General features: G+C 39.0%; 1 protein-coding gene across 2 annotated transcripts in view; it reads right to left on the bottom strand.

Moving 5' to 3' along the window:
• Positions 1-19,484, bottom strand: part of DNAH8 (dynein axonemal heavy chain 8) — a 328,361-nt gene that overhangs the window by 191,158 nt on the left and 117,719 nt on the right. For both annotated transcript variants that reach the window (XM_007972725.3, XM_038006035.2), the window contains 5 exons: positions 19,115-19,228; positions 16,909-16,971; positions 13,542-13,642; positions 9,096-9,233; positions 8,700-8,940 (listed from right to left, as the gene is read on the bottom strand). In XM_007972725.3, coding sequence (XP_007970916.2) covers positions 8,700-8,940; positions 9,096-9,233; positions 13,542-13,642; positions 16,909-16,971; positions 19,115-19,228 — 657 coding nt within the window. The remainder of the gene's footprint in view (positions 1-8,699; positions 8,941-9,095; positions 9,234-13,541; positions 13,643-16,908; positions 16,972-19,114; positions 19,229-19,484) is intronic.

The raw sequence follows: 19,484 nt of genomic DNA, 5'->3' as shown, positions 1-19,484 counted from the left end.
CGCCGACTACTAACTATTTTTCTGTGCCACATACATGAAACAATGGAACTTAAATCATCATTTTTCAGATTATGTTTTCAATTGGAGCTTCCGGCTAAAATGGGGATAATCACAGCTGCCCTGTCTATCCCAGAGGTTAGCTATGAGAATCAAATGAGAACATAAACAAGAGTCTTTTGAACTCTTTCAAGTAACATATAGATATTACTATATTCCTGCCTGTTCTGGTCCTAATATGAATATCTCATTTGCTTAAACATCAATTGTTTTTTCTTATGGGTTTTTCCATATTTTGGGGGGAATACTTAATAAGAAAGACTCATGAAAGAAAATAAAAGTAACATATTTTCCCCACAATGCCTCAACTTGTGTTCATAGTTAGAATCACAGAGATGAAAAAGAATTTAAAGGTGTGAGATGTTTCCACAAATGATCATAACACAAATTAGTGTGGAATAAATGTCCTAAGAAAGATGTGAACCATGGTGATGTCTGAGGACGGAGGCCTGTGCTGAGGAGGAACGGCTTCACAGAGGAGGAGGTGAGATTCCAGCAGAGGCTCTCTGGGAGGAAGAGGAAATTCTGTCCTGAAGGGAAGGCTTCCTTTAGAGGTAGTGAGTCCAGTAACAGCAGGAATCTAATTTGGCTAATGCTAGGGCATGTGTGGCTGAGCAACTAGACGTATCCGGGTTGACAGTACTAAGACTCTGTTTTGTGTACCAAGAGTAATTAACAGAAGCCTGGAATTACTTGAAATTGTATAATAAACCACGGCCTACGAATGGCTACATTATTAAGTATAAAAACATACTTATAAGAAGCAGATGGTCACCCAAAGTGTTTCTAACTCTTTATTTCTTTGTGATATTTACAAATAGGACAAAAATGCTTTGAAAGGAAAGCTTTGGTCCTCCTTTCCAAGATGGCCGAATAGGAACAGCTCCAGGCTCCAACTCCCAGCGCGAGCGACACAGAAGACCGGCGATTTCTGCATTTTCAACTGAGGTACTGGGTTCATCTCACTGGGGAGTGCCAGACGATCGGTGCTGGTCAGCTGCTGCAGCCCGACCAGCGAGAGCTGAAGCAGGGCGAGGCACTGCCTCACCTGGAAAGCGCAAGGGGGAAGGGAATCCCTTTTCCTAGCCAGGGGAACTGAGACACACAACACCTGGAAAAACGGGTAACTCCCACCCCAATACTGCGCTTTAAGCAGACAGGCACACCAGGAGATCATATCCCACACCTGGCCGGGAGTGTCCCACACCCACGGAGCCTCCCTCATTGCTAGCACAGCAGTCTGTGATCTACCGGCAAGGCAGCAGCGAGGCTGGGGGAGGGGCGCCCGCCATTGCTGAGGCTTAAGTAGGTAAACAAAGCTGCTGGGAAGATCGAACTGGGTGGAGCTCACAGCAGCTCAAGGAAACCTGCCTGTCTCTGTAGACTCCACCTCTGGGGACAGGGCACAGTAAATAATAACAAACGCAGCAGCTCTGCAGACGCAAACGACTCTGTCTGACAGCTTTGAAGAGAGCAGTGGATCTCCCAACACGGAGGTTGAGATCTGAGAAGGGACAGACTCCCTGCTCAAGTGGGTCCCTGACCCCTGAGTAGCCTAACTGGGAGACATCCCCCACTAGGGGCAGTCTGACACACCACACCTCACAGGGTGGAGTACACCCCTGAGAGGAAGATTCCAAAGCAAGAATCAGACAGGTACACTCGCTGTTCAGAAATATTCTATCTTCTGCAGCCTCTGCTGCTGATACCCAGGCAAACAGGGTCTGGAGTGGACCTCAAGCAATCTCCTACAGCTACAACCTACAGCTGAGGATCCTGACTGTTAGAAGGAAAGCTATCAAACAGGAAGGACACCTACACCAAAACCCCATCAGTACATCACCATCATCAAAGACCAGAGGCAGATAAAACCACAAAGATGGGGAAAAAGCAGGGCAGAAAAGCTGGAAATTCAAAAAATAAGAGCGCATCTCCCCCGGCAAAGGAGCGCAGCTCATCGCCAGCAACGGATCAAAGCTGGACGGAGAATGACTTCGACGAGATGAGAGAAGAAGGCTTCAGTCCATCAAATTTCTCAGAGCTAAAGGAGGAATTACATACCCAGCGCAAAGAAACTAAAAATCTTGAAAAAAAAGTGGAAGAATTGATGGCTAGAGTAATTAATGCAGAGAAGCTCACAAACGAAATGAAAGAGACGAAAACCATGGCACGAGAAATACGTGACAAATGCACAAGCTTCAGTAACCGTCTCGATCAACTGGAAGAAAGAATGTCAGTGATGGAGGATCAAATGAATGAAATGAAGCGAGAAGAGAAACCAAAAGAAAAAAGAAGAAAAAGAAATGAACAAAGCCTGCAAGAAGTATGGGATTATGTAAAAAGACCAAATCTACGTCTGATTGGGGTGCCTGAAAGTGAGGGGGAAAATGGAACCAAGTTGGAAAACACTCTTCAGGATATCATCCAGGAGAACTTCCCCAACCTAGTAGGGCAGGCCAACATTCAAATGCAGGAAATACAGAGAACGCCACAAAGATACTCCTCAAGAAGAGCAACTCCAAGACACATAATTGCCAGATTCACCAAAGTTGAAATGAAGGAAAAAATCTTAAGGGCAGCCAGAGAGAAAGGTCGGGTTACCCACAAAGGGAAGCCCATCAGACTAACAGCAGATCTCTCGGCAGAAACTCTTCAAGCCAGAAGAGAGTGGGGGCCAATATTCAACATTCTTAAAGAAAAGAATTTTAAACCCAGAATTTTATATCCAGCCAAACTAAGTTTCATAAGTGAAGGAGAAATAAAATCCTTTACAGATAAGCAAATGCTTAGAGATTTTGTCACCACTAGGCCTGCCTTACAAGAGACCCTGAAGGAAGCACTAAACATGGAAAGGAACAACCGGTACCAGCCATTGCAAAAACATGCCAAAATGTAAAGACCATCAAGGCTAGGAAGAAACTGCATCAACTAACGAGCAAAATAACCAGTTAATATCATAATGGCAGGATCAAGTTCACACATAACAATCTTAACCTTAAATGTAAATGGACTAAATGCTCCAATTAAAAGACACAGACTGGCAAACTGGATAAAGAGTCAAGATCCATCAGTCTGCTGTATTCAGGAGACCCATCTCACACGCAGAGACATACATAGGCTCAAAATAAAGGGATGGAGGAAGATTTACCAAGCAAATGGAGAACACAAAAAAGCGGGGGTTGCAATACTAGTCTCTGATAAAACAGACTTTAAACCATCAAAGATCAAAAGAGACAAAGAAGACCATTACATAATGGTAAAGGGATCAATTCAACAGGAAGAGCTAACTATCCTACATATATATGCACCGAATACAGGAGCACCCAGATTCATAAAGCAAGTCCTTAGAGACTTACAAAGAGACTTAGACTCCCATACAATAATAATGGGAGACTTCAACACTCCACTGTCAACATTAGACAGATCAACGAGACAGAAAGTTAACAAGGATATCCAGGAATTGAACTCATCTCTGCAGCAAGCAGACCTAATAGACATCTATAGAACTCTCCACCCCAAATCAACAGAATATATATTCTTCTCAGCACCACATCGTACTTACTCCAAAATTGACCACGTAATTGGAAGTAAAGCACTCCTCAGCAAATGTACAAGAACAGAAATTATAACAAACTGTCTCTCAGACCACAGTGCAATCAAATTAGAACTCAGGACTAAGAAACTCAATCAAAACCGCTCAACTACATGGAAACTGAACAACCTGCTCCTGAATGACTACTGGGTACATAACGAAATGAAGGCAGAAATAAAGATGTTCTTTGAAACCAATGAGAACAAAGATACAACATACCAGAATCTCTGGGACACATTTAAAGCAGTGTGTAGAGGGAAATTTATAGCACTAAATGCCCACAAGAGAAAGCAGGAAAGATCTAAAATTGACACTCTAACATCGCAATTAAAAGAACTAGAGAAGCAAGAGCAAACACATTCGAAAGCTAGCAGAAGGCAAGAAATAACTAAGATCAGAGCAGAACTGAAGGAGATAGAGACACAAAAAACCCTCCAAAAAATCAATGAATCCAGGAGTTGGTTTTTTGAAAAGATCAACAAAATTGACAGACCACTAGCAAGACTAATAAAGAAGAAAAGAGAGAAGAATCAAATCGACGCAATTAAAAATGATAAAGGGGATATCACCACCGACCCCACAGAAATACAAACTACCATCAGAGAATACTATAAACACCTCTACGCAAATAAACTGGAAAATCTAGAAGAAATGGATAATTTCCTGGACACTTACACTCTTCCAAGACTAAACCAGGAAGAAGTTGAATCCCTGAATAGACCAATAGTAGGCTCTGAAATTGAGGCAATAATTAATAGCCTACCAACCAAAAAAAGTCCAGGACCAGGTGGATTCACAGCTGAATTCTACCAGAGGTACAAGGAGGAGCTGGTACCATTCCTTCTGAAACTATTCCAATCAATAGAAAAAGAGGGAATCCTCCCTAACTCATTTTATGAGGCCAACATCATCCTGATACCAAAGCCTGGCAGAGACACAACAAAAAAAGAGAATTTTAGACCAATATCCCTGATGAACATCGATGCAAAAATCCTCAATAAAATACTGGCAAACCGGATTCAGCAGCACATCAAAAAGCTTATCCACCATGATCAAGTGGGCTTCATCCCTGGGATGCAAGGCTGGTTCAACATTCGCAAATCAATAAACATAATCCAGCATATAAACAGAACCAAAGACAAGAACCACATCATTATCTCAATAGATGCAGAAAAGGCTTTTGACAAAATTCAACAGCCCTTCATGCTAAAAACGCTCAATAAATTCGGTATTGATGGAACGTACCTCAAAATAATAAGAGCTATTTATGACAAACCCACAGCCAATATCATACTGAATGGGCAAAAACTGGAAAAATTCCCTTTGAAAACTGGCACAAGACAGGGATGCCCTCTCTCACCACTCCTATTCAACATAGTGTTGGAAGTTCTGGCTAGGGCAATCAGGCAAGAGAAAGAAATCAAGGGGATTCAGTTAGGAAAAGAAGAAGTCAAATTGTCCCTGTTTGCAGACGACATGATTGTATATTTAGAAAACTCCATTGTCTCAGCCCAAAATCTCCTTAAGCTGATCAGCAACTTCAGCAAAGTCTCAGGATACAAAATTAATGTGCAAAAATCACAAGCATTCTTATACACCAGTGACAGTCAAACAGAGAGCCAAATCAAGAATGAACTTCCATTCACAATTGCTTCAAAGAGAATAAAATACCTAGGAATCCAACTTACAAGGGATGTAAAGGACCTCTTCAAGGAGAACTACAAACCACTGCTCAGTGAAATCAAAGAGGACACAAACAAATGGAAGAACATACCATGCTCATGGATAGGAAGAATCAATATCGTGAAAATGGCCATACTGCCCAAGGTAATTTATAGATTCAATGCCATCCCCATCAAGCTACCAATGAGCTTCTTCACAGAATTGGAAAAAACTGCTTTAAAGTTCATATGGAACCAAAAAAGAGCCCGCATCTCCAAGACAATCCTAAGTCAAAAGAACAAAGCTGGAGGCATCACGCTACCTGACTTCAAACTATACTACAAGGCTACAGTAACCAAAACAGCATGGTACTGGTACCAAAACAGAGATATAGACCAATGGAACAGAACAGAGTCCTCAGAAATAATACCACACATCTACAGCCATCTGATCTTTGACAAACCTGAGAGAAACAAGAAATGGGGAAAGGATTCCCTATTTAATAAATGGTGCTGGGAAAACTGGCTAGCCATAAGTAGAAAGCTGAAACTGGATCCTTTCCTTACTCCTTATACGAAAATTAATTCAAGATGGATTAGAGACTTAAATGTTAGACCTAATACCATAAAAATCCTAGAGGAAAACCTAGGTAGTACCATTCAGGACATAGGCATGGGCAAAGACTTCATGTCTAAAACACCAAAAGCAACGGCAACAAAAGCCAAAATTGACAAATGGGATCTCATCAAACTAAAGAGCTTCTGCACAGCAAAAGAAACTACCATCAGAGTGAGCAGGCAACCTACAGAATGGGAGAAAATTTTTGCAATCTACTCATCTGACAAAGGGCTAATATCCAGAACCTACAAAGAACTCAAACAAATTTACAAGAAAAAAACAAACAACCCCATCCAAAAGTGGGCAAAGGATATGAACAGACATTTCTCAAAAGAAGACATTCATACAGCCAACAGACACATGAAAAAATGCTCATCATCACTGGCCATCAGAGAAATGCAAATCAAAACCACAATGAGATACCATCTCACACCAGTTAGAATGGCGATCATTCAAAAGTCAGGAAACAACAGGTGCTGGAGAGGATGTGGAGAAATAGGAACACTTTTACACTGTTGGTGGGATTGTAAACTAGTTCAACCATTATGGAAAACAGTATGGCGATTCCTCAAGGATCTAGAACTAGATGTACCATATGACCCAGCCATCCCATTACTGGGTATATACCCAAAGGATTATAAATTATGCTGCTATAAGGACACATGCACACGTATGTTTATTGCAGCACTATTCACAATAGCAAAGACTTGGAATCAACCCAAATGTCCATCAGTGACAGATTGGATTAAGAAAATGTGGCACATATACACCATGGAATACTATGCAGCCATAAAAAAGGATGAGTTTGTGTCCTTTGTAGGGACATGGATGCAGCTGGAAACCATCATTCTTAGTAAACTATCACAAGAACAGAAAACCAAACACCGCATGTTCTCACTCGTAGGTGGGAACTGAACAATGAGATCACTTGGACTCGGGAAGGGGAACATCACACACCGGGGCCTATCATGGGGAGGGGGGAGGGGGGAGGGATTGCATTGGGAGTTATACCTGATGTAAATGACGAGTTGATGGGTGCAGCACACCAACATGGCACAAGTATACATATGTAGCAAACCTGCACGTTGTGCACATGTACCCTACAACTTGAAGTTTAATAATAATAAATAAATTTTAAAAATAAATAAATAAATAAATAAATAAAAAGGAAAAAAAAAAAAAAAGAAAGAAAGGAAAGCTTTTTGTGTACACATGTCGTTAAAAAGAGGTAGGGGAAGGCAGAAAACCCAAACCATATATTTGGGAGATTTCTGGTCACATGGTACATTTTCTTAACTCCAAAAACAGAATAATGGATAAAATAATTTTTTTAAAGTAAGTAAAAAAGCAAACAACCAGCCTTAAAAACAAGATAAACATCTCCATGAACCAAAAGTGGAAAAGCTATGCAGACCGTTTGGTGGAGCTGAAACACAGGCCTGAGGGCCGTGGTCACTGGGGCCAAGCCTCTGGTTCCCATGAGGTGAAGAAGAATAGAAATGATCTATAGGAGGAGCACCTAGGCTGGGTCTAGAGCCCTCCAATCATGGAAGGAGGCTGAAAACACTGCCTCCAGCTGCCATCTAGGCAACTAGATTAAATGGAACGTGGACCTGGGGGATGGGGTGACACAAAGCCAGCCCCACAACCAGGACCTGAAACAGGTCAGCGCATGCCTGGATCATCACACCACAGCACAGGAGGGGATGGGGGATGGAGACCGCTGTTACAACCCCTGGCTCTCGGGCTCTCAACTTGGGGCTGAGGGGACATGGGCAGTGGAGGAGGCAACCACAAGGCCACTAAACAAGGAAAACTAAGACATGAACGAGCACAGACAATTTTAACACGTTATATAAGCCAGACTTTTTGAAATCCTGCCATTCAAAATGAGTCCTCCCAACCACCCCAATAAAAATGACAAAATCTATGAAAAAATCTAAGGCTCAGAGGATAGCCAACATAAAAAGCAACCACAACAAAAATTCAGTCCAGGTGAAATTAATCTTAAAGAAGAATCTGAAAACATCTTTATATTTAATTTACAGTTGTTGAAGTATAGGTAAAGATAGTATAGATAAAATAATATTGGCCACGAGTTGATAAATGTTAGAGTAAGGAGAGCTTTACTTTTGTAGGTGTTTGAAATTTTCTCTAATGAAAAATGTTTAAATAATTATGTTTAAAATGTTCAAAGAGATAAGTGAAGACATCTATAAATCTATAGATTTGAAACCTACAGATCTGGAAATATATATAGATTTAAGACTCTGTAGATCTAAGAATCTACAAAAAGGACAGAAAAATTTTAATGCAAAAATGAAAAAAAATGGTGGCCACAAAAAAGAACCAATTAAAAATCTTGGAAAGGAAAAATGTAATAATAGAAAATTCTAAAAACTTAATAGACTGAACAAGAAAAAGCATAAAATTAGAAATTTGGAAAATAGTTCAGAGGGATTCACCAAGAACACAATACATAAATAAACAAATATTTTTTAAGTGGAAGTGCATTCTGGGGACAAGGAAGATGTATTGAAGGGCTCCAAAACAAATGTATTTCAAATAATGTATTTCAAATAATCGTATAATCTCACTGAGTAACAAGATTATTTCATAAAAGTCAAGAATGTTCAGGATCATTCCAAATTTTGAGGGTGCATTACAGAGGGCAATTAGTACAACCTCTCATAAAATATCTAAACTCTCAGAAAAGAAAAAAGGGACATTCTTTAATGGATCATTGATAAGAACGTATACACTTATGTACCTCAATATCATCCTTATTTTTAAGGAGTGGTGCTTCCATGATATTTCTAAGGCAAAAAGAATCAGATTCCACATCAAATGGGGTTCCAGTTAATTCGGAGATTCTATCCCAGTGCCTCTGTTTCATGGCCTTATTGGTCATCATTTCCAGTAGAGGACATGACTCACTGAAATCATCAATTCTCTTTCTGAGATCCAAAAAAGCTTGCCAGTCTTTAAGTCCTTTTGGAAGTTTACGACATCTTTCAGAAAGAAAGAGAAAAAAAATGCCACCTTCACATTTATTTGAAGAAGGTTTTATGTATATACAGTAGTATATTAGGAAATAAACTAGCTTCTGAAATACCTATAGGATCCTAAGAGGATAGGCATTATAAAAAATTCCATTGAGACTCACCTGTTTTGAAATTCCAGCAGTTCTGCATTAATTTTTTCAATATCTACATCTCCCCAAAGTATTTCATAATAACCACTAATACTGCCCATTACAGTGTCATACAATCCATACAGCTTCTGCAGCAAGTTGAGTTCTTTTCTGGGAAACAAAGTAATTAAGTTATCTCATCATGTATAGTATTTAATAAATTCCATTATTGGAAAGGCAGAGTTCATCCAATCAAGTATTTCAAACATTGTGTGTACAGTGTCTTATAGATACCAAATGCATACAACTATATCCATTTTCAATACAAGGACTTTGTTCAAGATCTGTTATTAAGGTCAAGTTTACAGCTCCCAAATATTCCAGATCATATTGTAACTTGACATTAGCAAATGGTTCATTTTGTAAAGAAAAAACCTTGCTATTTTTTAATGAGAAACTTACTACACCAATCATTGCAAACAATGTGACCAAAACTTAATGATAAGGTCATAGCTGCGGCTAAGGTTTCATTTGACTTTTTTTTTTTCAAATACAAGCTGGATTTTATGAGAACGTTTCCCTCGACTAAGTCCTGGTCTGCCTTTAAGACTGAGCTTAAACATCCTATTCCTACCAGAAGTTTTCCCTCATGTGGCCAGGTGTGGTGGCATGTGACTGTAGTCCCAGCTACTTGGGAGGGTGATGTGAAAGGACTGCTTGAGCCCAGGAGTTCAAGGCTGCAGTGAACTATGATTGCACCACTGCACTCCAGCCTGAGCAACAGAACAAGACCCTATCCAAAACAAACAACAAAATCCCACATGTGCCCAGATGAAGTTTCTGTATTTAAAACAAGAATAAAAGGTCCGAGTAAAGGAAAATTCTTAAATGTGTAAAACACCAAATTGACCACTTAACAGAATTTGTGGATTCTCCCAGAAATTCCTCAGCCCTTAGTATACCATAAGGTTCTACTGGATTCAATTTTAGTTTTCAAGTTTATTCATAAGGATTGACATTCACAACTTTTATCCTTCATTAGAGATACTTCAAAAACCAAAAATAAATTTTTTAATGAAGTAAAGTCATTCTATTATTTTATTTTTGAGAGAGAATCTCGCTCTGTTGCCCAGGCTGGAGTGCAGCGGCACGATCTCGGCTCACCGTGATCTCTGCCTCCTGAGTTCAAGCGATTCTCCTGCCTCAGCCTCCCGAGTAGCTGAGATTACAGGCAGGTGTCACCACACCCAGCTAATTTTTGTATTTTTAGTAGAGACAGGGTTTCATGACGTTAGCCAGGCTGGTCTTGAACTCCTGATCTCAGGTGATCCGTCCGCCTCAGCCTCCCTAAGTGCTGGGATTACAAGCATGAGCCACCGTGCTCAGCCCATTCTATCTTGTAATTACCACGTAGGTGTAGAAGATCCTTTTACAAATTGAAAACACATTCTGCAATCTTAGTTGTCTTATTTTTCCAATTCTTGATTCATTTTTCATCATTCTTAGAATTATTTCATTATTACTTATTCTCAACTATGCTAAAAATGACTAAAAAAAATAAGAAAAAAGAATGATGACATCGCCTAAAGGGTAATTCAATAGCGAATAAAAAGCGACTATTGTATCATCCTCCAGGCTTCTTATTGTGTTACATAAAGTATTGCAAAATCTTTCAAAAAAGTATATAAGAGGAATGCCAGAGACACCATTTTTGTAGTCTTTTGATTTTTGCTTGTTTAGCTTTTATTTAATACAGTTAAGAATTCAGAATTTTTCATTTTCTACCTAAAAGGGCAAAGAGAAGAAAACTGACAAAGAAATGTGTTTTCCAAGTATTAAACAGAAAAGAGACAGCAGCATTCCCTTTTGATGGTGAAATTGATTAATATGTGAAATCTCAATCTATGTCTTCAGATGATGATAACCTAGATGAATTTTATAAAATCCAGTAATTTATAAGTAAACAATATATTTCTGCAGACTTCAATAGAAGTAAGGGCCTTATCATGCAATATTTTGTAATAAGAACCTAGACTATTCCGTTTTGTGAAAAAGACAAGTAATAGTGTTCCTTCGTTATTTATGATATTTACATAAGTTGTATTTGATACATTTCATAAGTAGACAAATGTTGAAGTGAGATGTGTATTCAAGGAAATGGATGATTTAGAAATTTAAAATTTCTTGGAATTGATCATTCAAATCTAAAAGTAAAGTCTTCTGTATTTATGGAGCAAAACGGATGACAGTCTTCTCTTAAAAAAAAGGTGACTGAGTTTTCAACTGTTTTGAATCTTGACAATGCAAGTGCAAGAAAAATCAGAAGTACTGATAAGCCAGAGATTCCCTGGAGATGATTTAAAATATGAAATCCATATTTACAACATGGATATGCTCCAGGTTCACACATGACAGCTAATGAGGAGTTAGTCTCATACAATGCTGGTGCCCATTTTGTATACATACATCTTCAAATCAGGATATTACAGAATAAAAGTTTGAGTTTACTCTGCTTAAATTCTTATTAAATCTTCTAATAAAAGTGCTTCTTCACCAGACATGGTGACTCACGCCTGTAATCCCAGCACTTTGGGAGGCCAAGGCAGGTGGATCACCTGAGGTCAGGAGTTTGAGACCAGCCTGACCAACACAATGAAACCCCGTCTCTACTAAAAATATAAAATTAACCGGGTATGGTGGCACATGCCTGTAATCCCAGCTACCTGGGAGGCCGAGGCAGGTGAATCGCTTGGATCCAGGAGGTGGAGGTTGCAGTGAGTCGAGATCACACCACTGCACTCCAGCCTGGGCAACAAGAGTGAAACTCCATCTCAAAAATAAAAATTTAAAAAAGTGCTTCTTGGCTGGGTGTGGGGGCTCACACCTGAAATCCCAACACATTGGGAGGCCAAGGTGGGAGGATCACTTGAGCCCCAAAGTTCAAGACCAGCCTGGGCAACATAAGGAGGCTCCTGTCTGTATAAAAATGTTTTAAAAATTAGCCGGGCCCAGTGGCACACGCCTGTAATCCCCGCTACCTGGGAGGCTGAGGCAGGAGGATCACTTGAACTCCGGAAGTTGAGTGATTCTACCACTTCACTCCAGTACCAGCAACAGAGTGAGATCTTGTCTCAAAAAAAAAAAAAAAAAAAAAAAAAAAAAAACAGCTTCAAAACTTTTCTCACCATTCTCACCATTGTGTAAATTATTCACAAAATTTAAAATATCAAAATGAAAATGGTCCGTTGGTCCAGATGGTAAATGGTGATGATGATTTCTCCTGCTAGCCTGAGGGTGAACGCATTGGATCTGAGGTTGAGTGCACATCACAATCACCTGGAGTGTGTAAAATGCAGATTTCCTAGGACCCAATCCCTGAGGTTCCAATTCAGTAAATTAGAAATGAGGGCCAGACATCTGCAATTCTAACACAATTGGCTAATGGATTACATTTGGAGAGTAACTGTTTTAGAAAGAGAATACAAACCACCTACCCTAAATGGCTGAAGCATTCATTTCTCTTTAGAAAATTTCGTATCTATTTTCAGGAAATTTTCATGCTGTGGCTTGAAGGCAGTCAGCATAAAGTTATTTTCTAAAGCCAAGACTCTAATGAGCTAATACTATCACTGAATTAATGTTGCTTTTAAGGAAAGTTATATTTCAAATTCTTTGAGAATATTCTAAAATTCGACTGAAATACACTTGTTTATATGTGATTTATAATCAGTTAGCTAATTTGGCCTTCAATCTCACTAAATTCTATGTCTACTCAATGGGGAAGAGCATTTTACCATAAATGGAATAAGAAGGCGAGGGGAGCCAGCACGGTGGCTCACATCTGTAATCCCAGCACTTTGGGAGGTGGAGGTGGGTGGATCACGAGGTCAGGAGATAGAGACCATCCGGGCTAACACGGTGAAACCCCGTCTCTACCAAAAATACCAAAAAACTAGCCAGGCATGGTGGTGAGCACCTGTAATCCCAGCTACTCGGAGGGCTGAGGCAGGAGAATGGCATGAACCCAGGAGGCAGAGCTTGCAGTGTGCCGAGATCGCGCCACTGCACTCCAGCCTGGGCGACAGAGCGAGACTCCGTCTCAAAAAAAAAAAAAAAGAAGGCAAGGGGAGCCAGGAGGGTTATTCCTCTAAATAAACAAAAGTTACTCAAAATTGCAGTGCCTCTGCATAATCACTGACACTATGCAAAAACAGTCAAAGAAAAAGTAAAGCATAGGCTAAATATAGACCATGCATGCTCAAAATTTTAGCAACATATTTTCTACTCCCCTAGAATGTTTCTTTTGTATAGGAGACCATGTGTCTGATTTGTCAGGAATAGCTGGAATAAGGAGAATATTCAGTTGTGCTCCAAGCTGTGGTGTCCTCTGCATAACAAAGGATTTAATGGTGACATGATTCTTCTAATAGATAGTATTTAATTATTTGCGTGTAATACTTGCTTATTTTCTAAACTCACCTGGTTTTTTGTAAAACCTCATAGTCAGTCACAGGCAATCCAAAAAGTTGTTCACCAGATGAATACGTAACAAATTTCCTCCACAGATCATCAAAATTGGCCTGTAACAAAGGTTTTTAAATTGTACTAAAATATAATTAATTCAGTAGAATTAAAGTAGAATTTATTATCATTGGGATAAAAGCTAGGTTGAGGCTCATTAATATCTATAAAATAAGGATTTGTGAAGCAAATTTATACTGATACCAAGCTATCAGAGGAAAAGGTAAACACTTAGGAAAGTTAGCTTTCAAGTGTTCTAAAAGCACTCGTTATATATAAAATTATTTCTTCTTCTCCAGAAGGCCTACATTTCGAGTTCCCATAAGTACATCTAAAAGTAATAAAGCTGCATTTTTAAAACTCTACAATCCAGGATTTTTCAGTAATTTAGACTGGCCATCTCTATCCTACCGGGTTCAAATGAGCAAAGTGTTAGTATAATCCATTCAGTCCTGTTTTCTCTACATGCAATGAAGAGTCTATAAAAAAGAAGATTCAATTTTAATGCCATTTGAAATAATTCTAACCTCTTAAATCAGCAAAGTTAATGCACATGTCTTTTAATTTTTCCTTTTGAATTGGAATTTGAATATCCTATATTTGAGATGCTAAATATTAGCAATGTTCAAAGCACAAATGCCAACAGAAGTAACCCATCTGTGAGGACATATGAGCACTCTGTGTAAGTGGCACAGCATATTCCCGAAAACCCTAAATTCCCAGCCCTGGAGAATATCCAGCATCAGACCTCACAAGGCTTAGACAAAAATACAGGTCTGACAGATAACGTTAGTATATTTTACAGGACCCAGGTCGGGAAGGCACGAAGATACAGGGGGAACTCGAATGAACTCTTAGTTCCTAGAGGGCAAGGGCCATATTTTGTACTTTGTATATTCCTTGGTGTTTGGCATGGTGGTTACTTGATAAACGTGCTGAAGAGTCCATGGAACTATGTGAACACTAACGAAGGATAAACAATAACATCAAAGTTAGAATGCATTAAAATAGTGGTGTTTAAAAACTTATCAATGTGTAAAGACTATTGATGGATGCCAATCACTCACCTCTTTTTTTCTTTCAGGTTCCAAGTAACATAAAAAGACCCACAGCATCAGCTGAACAGGAATAAAGTATCAGCTTTGTCAACAGGCCAGCAGGGTGCCCAGGAACTCCCCAAAACACGTATAAATTTGCATGAGAGAGCACCATCAGGATCCAGGGCCCAATATAAGGTACCTCTACCTCCGCAGACCCAGACTTTGGCACCTGCTTTTTTTTAGGGAGTTGGAGTACACCTCATTTTGAAAAGGGTTGTGCCTGCAAATCGGACCTCAAGTCACATATCCAGCGAGGTACACGGCAAACAGCCTGTTTGGCTCACACCCCGAGGCACAGGCAGAACGGAAGGTACAGAAAGGCAAAAGATGTGCCCTACATTGTCTTTTTTTTGGAGATGGTTTTTGTTGTTGTTGTTGTTGTTGTTTTACTTCGTTTTGTTCGTTTTTATTTTTTTTGAGATGGAGTCTTGCTCTGTCGCCCAGGCTGGAGTACAGTGGTGCAATCTCAGCTCACTGCAACCTCCACCTCCCAGGTTCAAGCAATTCTCCTGCCTCAGCCTTCTGAGTAGGCTGGGATTACAGGCACATGCCACAATGCCCAGCTACATTAGCAACCCCTGGGTAAAATCTTGGCACATAATGTCCCAGTTGCTGACCAATTAATCGGTTTACATCACATGCCTTAAATTTTCTCTGCAAATTTGAAAATAAGGTCATCTGCTCAAACAAGCCCCAAAGCTACTCTTCCTACCACATTCCCTCCTTCGAATCACAGTTCTACCTTCGTCTATATGCCCAAGTTGGAAAGCTTTAACTTTTTCCCTCAAATCAGGTTTCAAGTCTGTCAATTCTGCTTCATTAAGAAACTCGTGATCCATCCAACTTTCTTCATTCTACAGGTGTCACTCGCTTGGTCTCAATCTTTACAACGTCTTGCTTGTGCTACCAAAACTGCTCTCAGTTTCATCTTCCTCTCTCCAAACCAGTCTCCACATTAGTACCACTAAAAATCTTTTAAAAACACAACTATTTTAAAAATTCAAGTATGATCGTATCACTCCCCGCTTAGAACCCTCCAACCCTCAAGATAGAATTCAGACTCCTTGTTATTGCCTACCGGGCCCTCCACTCGTGCTCGCTGCCCGCTCTGTTACCTCGTTCCTCATCACTATCCTCTTTAGTACTGCATCCCAAAGGTGTACTACCTACCCTACACTTCTTACATCTCCCCATATCGCCCTACTAGTTTCCTCTCTGCCAGGCCTTTGTATGAGCTGCAAATTCTGCCTTTCTTTTTCCCCTCCTTCTTCCCCTGGCTAACTCTAATTAGTCCTTCAAGATGCAGCCTAGATTCTTCCTCTTTCAGGAAGCCTTCTCCATCTGCCCCAACAGCCCATCTGTTTTCATTACAACAGTTTCCGTTACACAATTTCACATACCTAGGTCACAGCTCTCATCGCACTTGCAATTATCTCTCTAGCTTGCTGTCTCTCTATCAGATTTTAGCAGCTTAGAGGTAAGAACCACTTCTTAATCAAATTTCTCCTGAGCAAGTCACATAGTAGGCATCTGATCTTTTTTTTTTATTATTATTACTAAGAATGCAGATGGGAAAGAGGACATGAAAAGAAAGTAACCACACTATTCAGCCACTGTGGGAAACAGGAAAAAGAGCAGGAGCAAAGAAGAGAATTGCTTGATGCTCCTGAGGAGCAAGTTCACATAAGAATCCATGAATTTTCAAAGTATTAATCCACGTGAATGTGTGAACTTTCTCTAGATGCGCTCAGCAATCTGAAACGTAGAAAAAGATGGTGAATGGTTGGCCTGATCCAATGAGTACTGTACAGGCAGAGGAGATAGGACAAAGAAGTGGGGAAATTTAAAGAGATGGATGCAAAAGGAAGACAAAATAATGAATACAGAGGGAAACCATTTGCCAATATTTAAAATATTATTTTGATAAATTTTACTATACTATGATTTATTACTTTACATATCAAATGAAATGCTTAGAACTAAAATAAGTTATATACTTAAGTTGAAAATCAGTCTTATTCTGTAAAAATACAGAGAGCTATTCTGTAGAGAGGAGCATGGAAAGAGAGGAGTCAACTGCATCATTTAGCAGATTAGAATACAATTAAGGTCTGATGTACTTGAAACACAAACTTTTCCATTATAAAGTAAAACCTACATCTTTCCCTAAAATCTTTTTTTTTTAATTACACATTGTCAATGTAACAAAAAAAATGTAGTTTCACCTGAAATATCTGTAGCCTGTTGCTAGCTTCTTGGGGTGGTATATTTGGAACCATGGGTCCTTCCTGTAAGGAAGAATAGAATCTCCATTTTCATTCTTAATCATACGTATTTGTCAGTTTATTGGGTTTATCTATTATTTCCATTTAAATAAACAAGCATTATTTTTAATTTAAATGATTTAATTGTGTCCTGTACTTGAAGATTTTATTTATTTCTAACAGCTTTATTGAGATGGAATTCACATACTATACAATTCATTCATTTAAAGTGTACAAGTCAATGATTTTTAGTATATTCACAGCGTTGTGCAACCATGATCACAGTCATTTAGAACATTTTCATCACTCCATCTTCCGTTCATTTTTAAAGGACCTTGACACAGCTAATAAAAAATGTGACAAAATTACATTCTGTATGGAGTGTGTACCCCAAGGGCTCTGCCCAATTTCATTTCTGATTACAGATGATGATGCTGTGTTTGTGTATTAGAATAACTGATACAGAGTTCTGAGAACAGCCTCTTTTTACTAATTGTTCAGCCCAATATGGAAATAGGGACTCATGTAAGTTGAATATTTGGAAGAAGTAGAAAGCAGTGTCTGGTGGCTATGAACCAGAACACAGTTGCAAAATAATCCCCAAAAACAGTCCCCAAAATAAGTAAAGGCATAAAATAATTTACTCTATAGCAACAAATTAAAATAACAGGGGCTACTTCCAATGGAAAAATGAAGGCTATTAAGTATATTAACATGGTCAATCATGATACGATGGATATGTAAATAATAGACTAGATTCCCAATATAATAGTGTTTAAAAAATAAACTGAGGCACAATAATTTTTTTAAGTTTATCTGAGCACACAGCAATTCATCAGTTGGGAAACTCCCAACTAGACTTGGTTCAGGGTCTCCACTGCAGAAGGCTTTTACAGAGTGAGCACAGAAGTAACACAAAGAAAAAATTTTCTTGGTTTCACTTATAAAGTTGTCTTCTTTGGTCTATCCTGCTGGAAAGTCCCCAGTTATATAATTACAGGCTTGTTTGCTGCTTCTGATTAGTTGAGCTGTTTCTAATATAGGCATTTATAAGAAATAGCACATTCAGATTTGCTTATGTCTGCAAATTGTGCAAGGGTAAGGTAACTTAAGATGCCTGACTGGCTGTGTCTGTTCAGGGATTCTTTAGACCTGATCTCCATTTTAAATTTACTTTAACAATAGAATGAGGGGGCAAATCAACAGATATGTTTAGCACATGCTAAAAAAAAAACAAAAAAACACAGCATTATATAAGTGACTGGCTGTGTCTGTTCAGGAACTCTTCAGACCTGGTCTCCATTTTAAACTTACTTTAACAATAGAATGAGGGGGCAAATCAACAGATATGTTTAGCACATGTTTAAAAAAAAAACATTATATAAGTAGCACCAAGGGCTTAAATCATCTTATGAATACAGATCCACTGTGACCACTAAAAGAAAGAGTATTTCATATTCAGTCTTGAGTTTAACTTCAAGGTCAACATTATCAGTCAGAATAGCAGTTTGAGTAGTGTATGGGACTGACCCAGTAAGACATCTATTGTTTATTCTCAGGGACCTTTTCAGTTCTCTAAGAGTTTGTGAGAACACAAAATCAATGGCATAATATCCTGGTATTAGGCGTTTATAGTTTCTCACAGCCTTCCAACAACTATATTACATTTTCTACCACGAGAATTCAGGCCCCGAGAAAGGACAAAACCAGACCCTTTGTTCCTTCCACAATCTCCAAAGTTGCTGCTCCTTTTAACAGTAAAATCTGTTTTCTTTCTCTATAAAATTTGCTTAAAGCAAGCTTGCCCAACCCACGGCCCACAGGCCACACGAAGCCCAGGAGAGCTTTGAATGCAGCCCAACACGAATTCATAAACTTTCTTAAAACAATATGAGATTTTTTCTGCAATTTTTAAAAGCTAACCAGCTATTGTTAGTGTTAGCGCATTTTATGTGTGGCCCAGAAAAATTCTTCTTCTTCCAATATGGCCAGGGAAGCCAAAAGATTGGACATCCCTGGTTTAAAGGATTAGCTATCCCCTTTTCCTGACAGCTGCAAATATAGCCACTTACATGCAACATACCTATTCCTCTGGGTTCATCACTTTCATTTCATATCAACATATCACAGAACATTTCAACATACAGCAAGAAAATACTTAAATTACCAACTCATATGCTTCTGCAAAGTTTATCACGTCCTCACGAAAAACTTCCACAGATTCAAGTAGATTGCTTTTAAACTTTGGCTGCACTTGAACTAGGTCCTCTTGTACAGAAACCTAGAATAAAAAAGAATATTCAATCTGACAGTGAAAGTAACATATTAAAAACAAAGATTATAATTCTATTCCAATAAGTTTGTTATCTCACAGATATCCTATATGAACAAGGAAGTCTCTGTTTGCTTGTAATAAAATATATTAACAACCCAAATGTACCTATAGGAGACTCAAATCATTCTAGCCTGTGACTTAAGAGGCAAAGTCAATTTCTCTGTAACTGTTTCTAGTTGATCCAGGTCAGGCCATCGCTGTG

This window comes from Chlorocebus sabaeus, chromosome 17, assembly GCF_047675955.1.
Source record: "Chlorocebus sabaeus isolate Y175 chromosome 17, mChlSab1.0.hap1, whole genome shotgun sequence".
NCBI lineage: Eukaryota > Metazoa > Chordata > Mammalia > Primates > Cercopithecidae > Chlorocebus > Chlorocebus sabaeus.
This window is presented reverse-complemented; position numbering and strand designations above follow the sequence as displayed.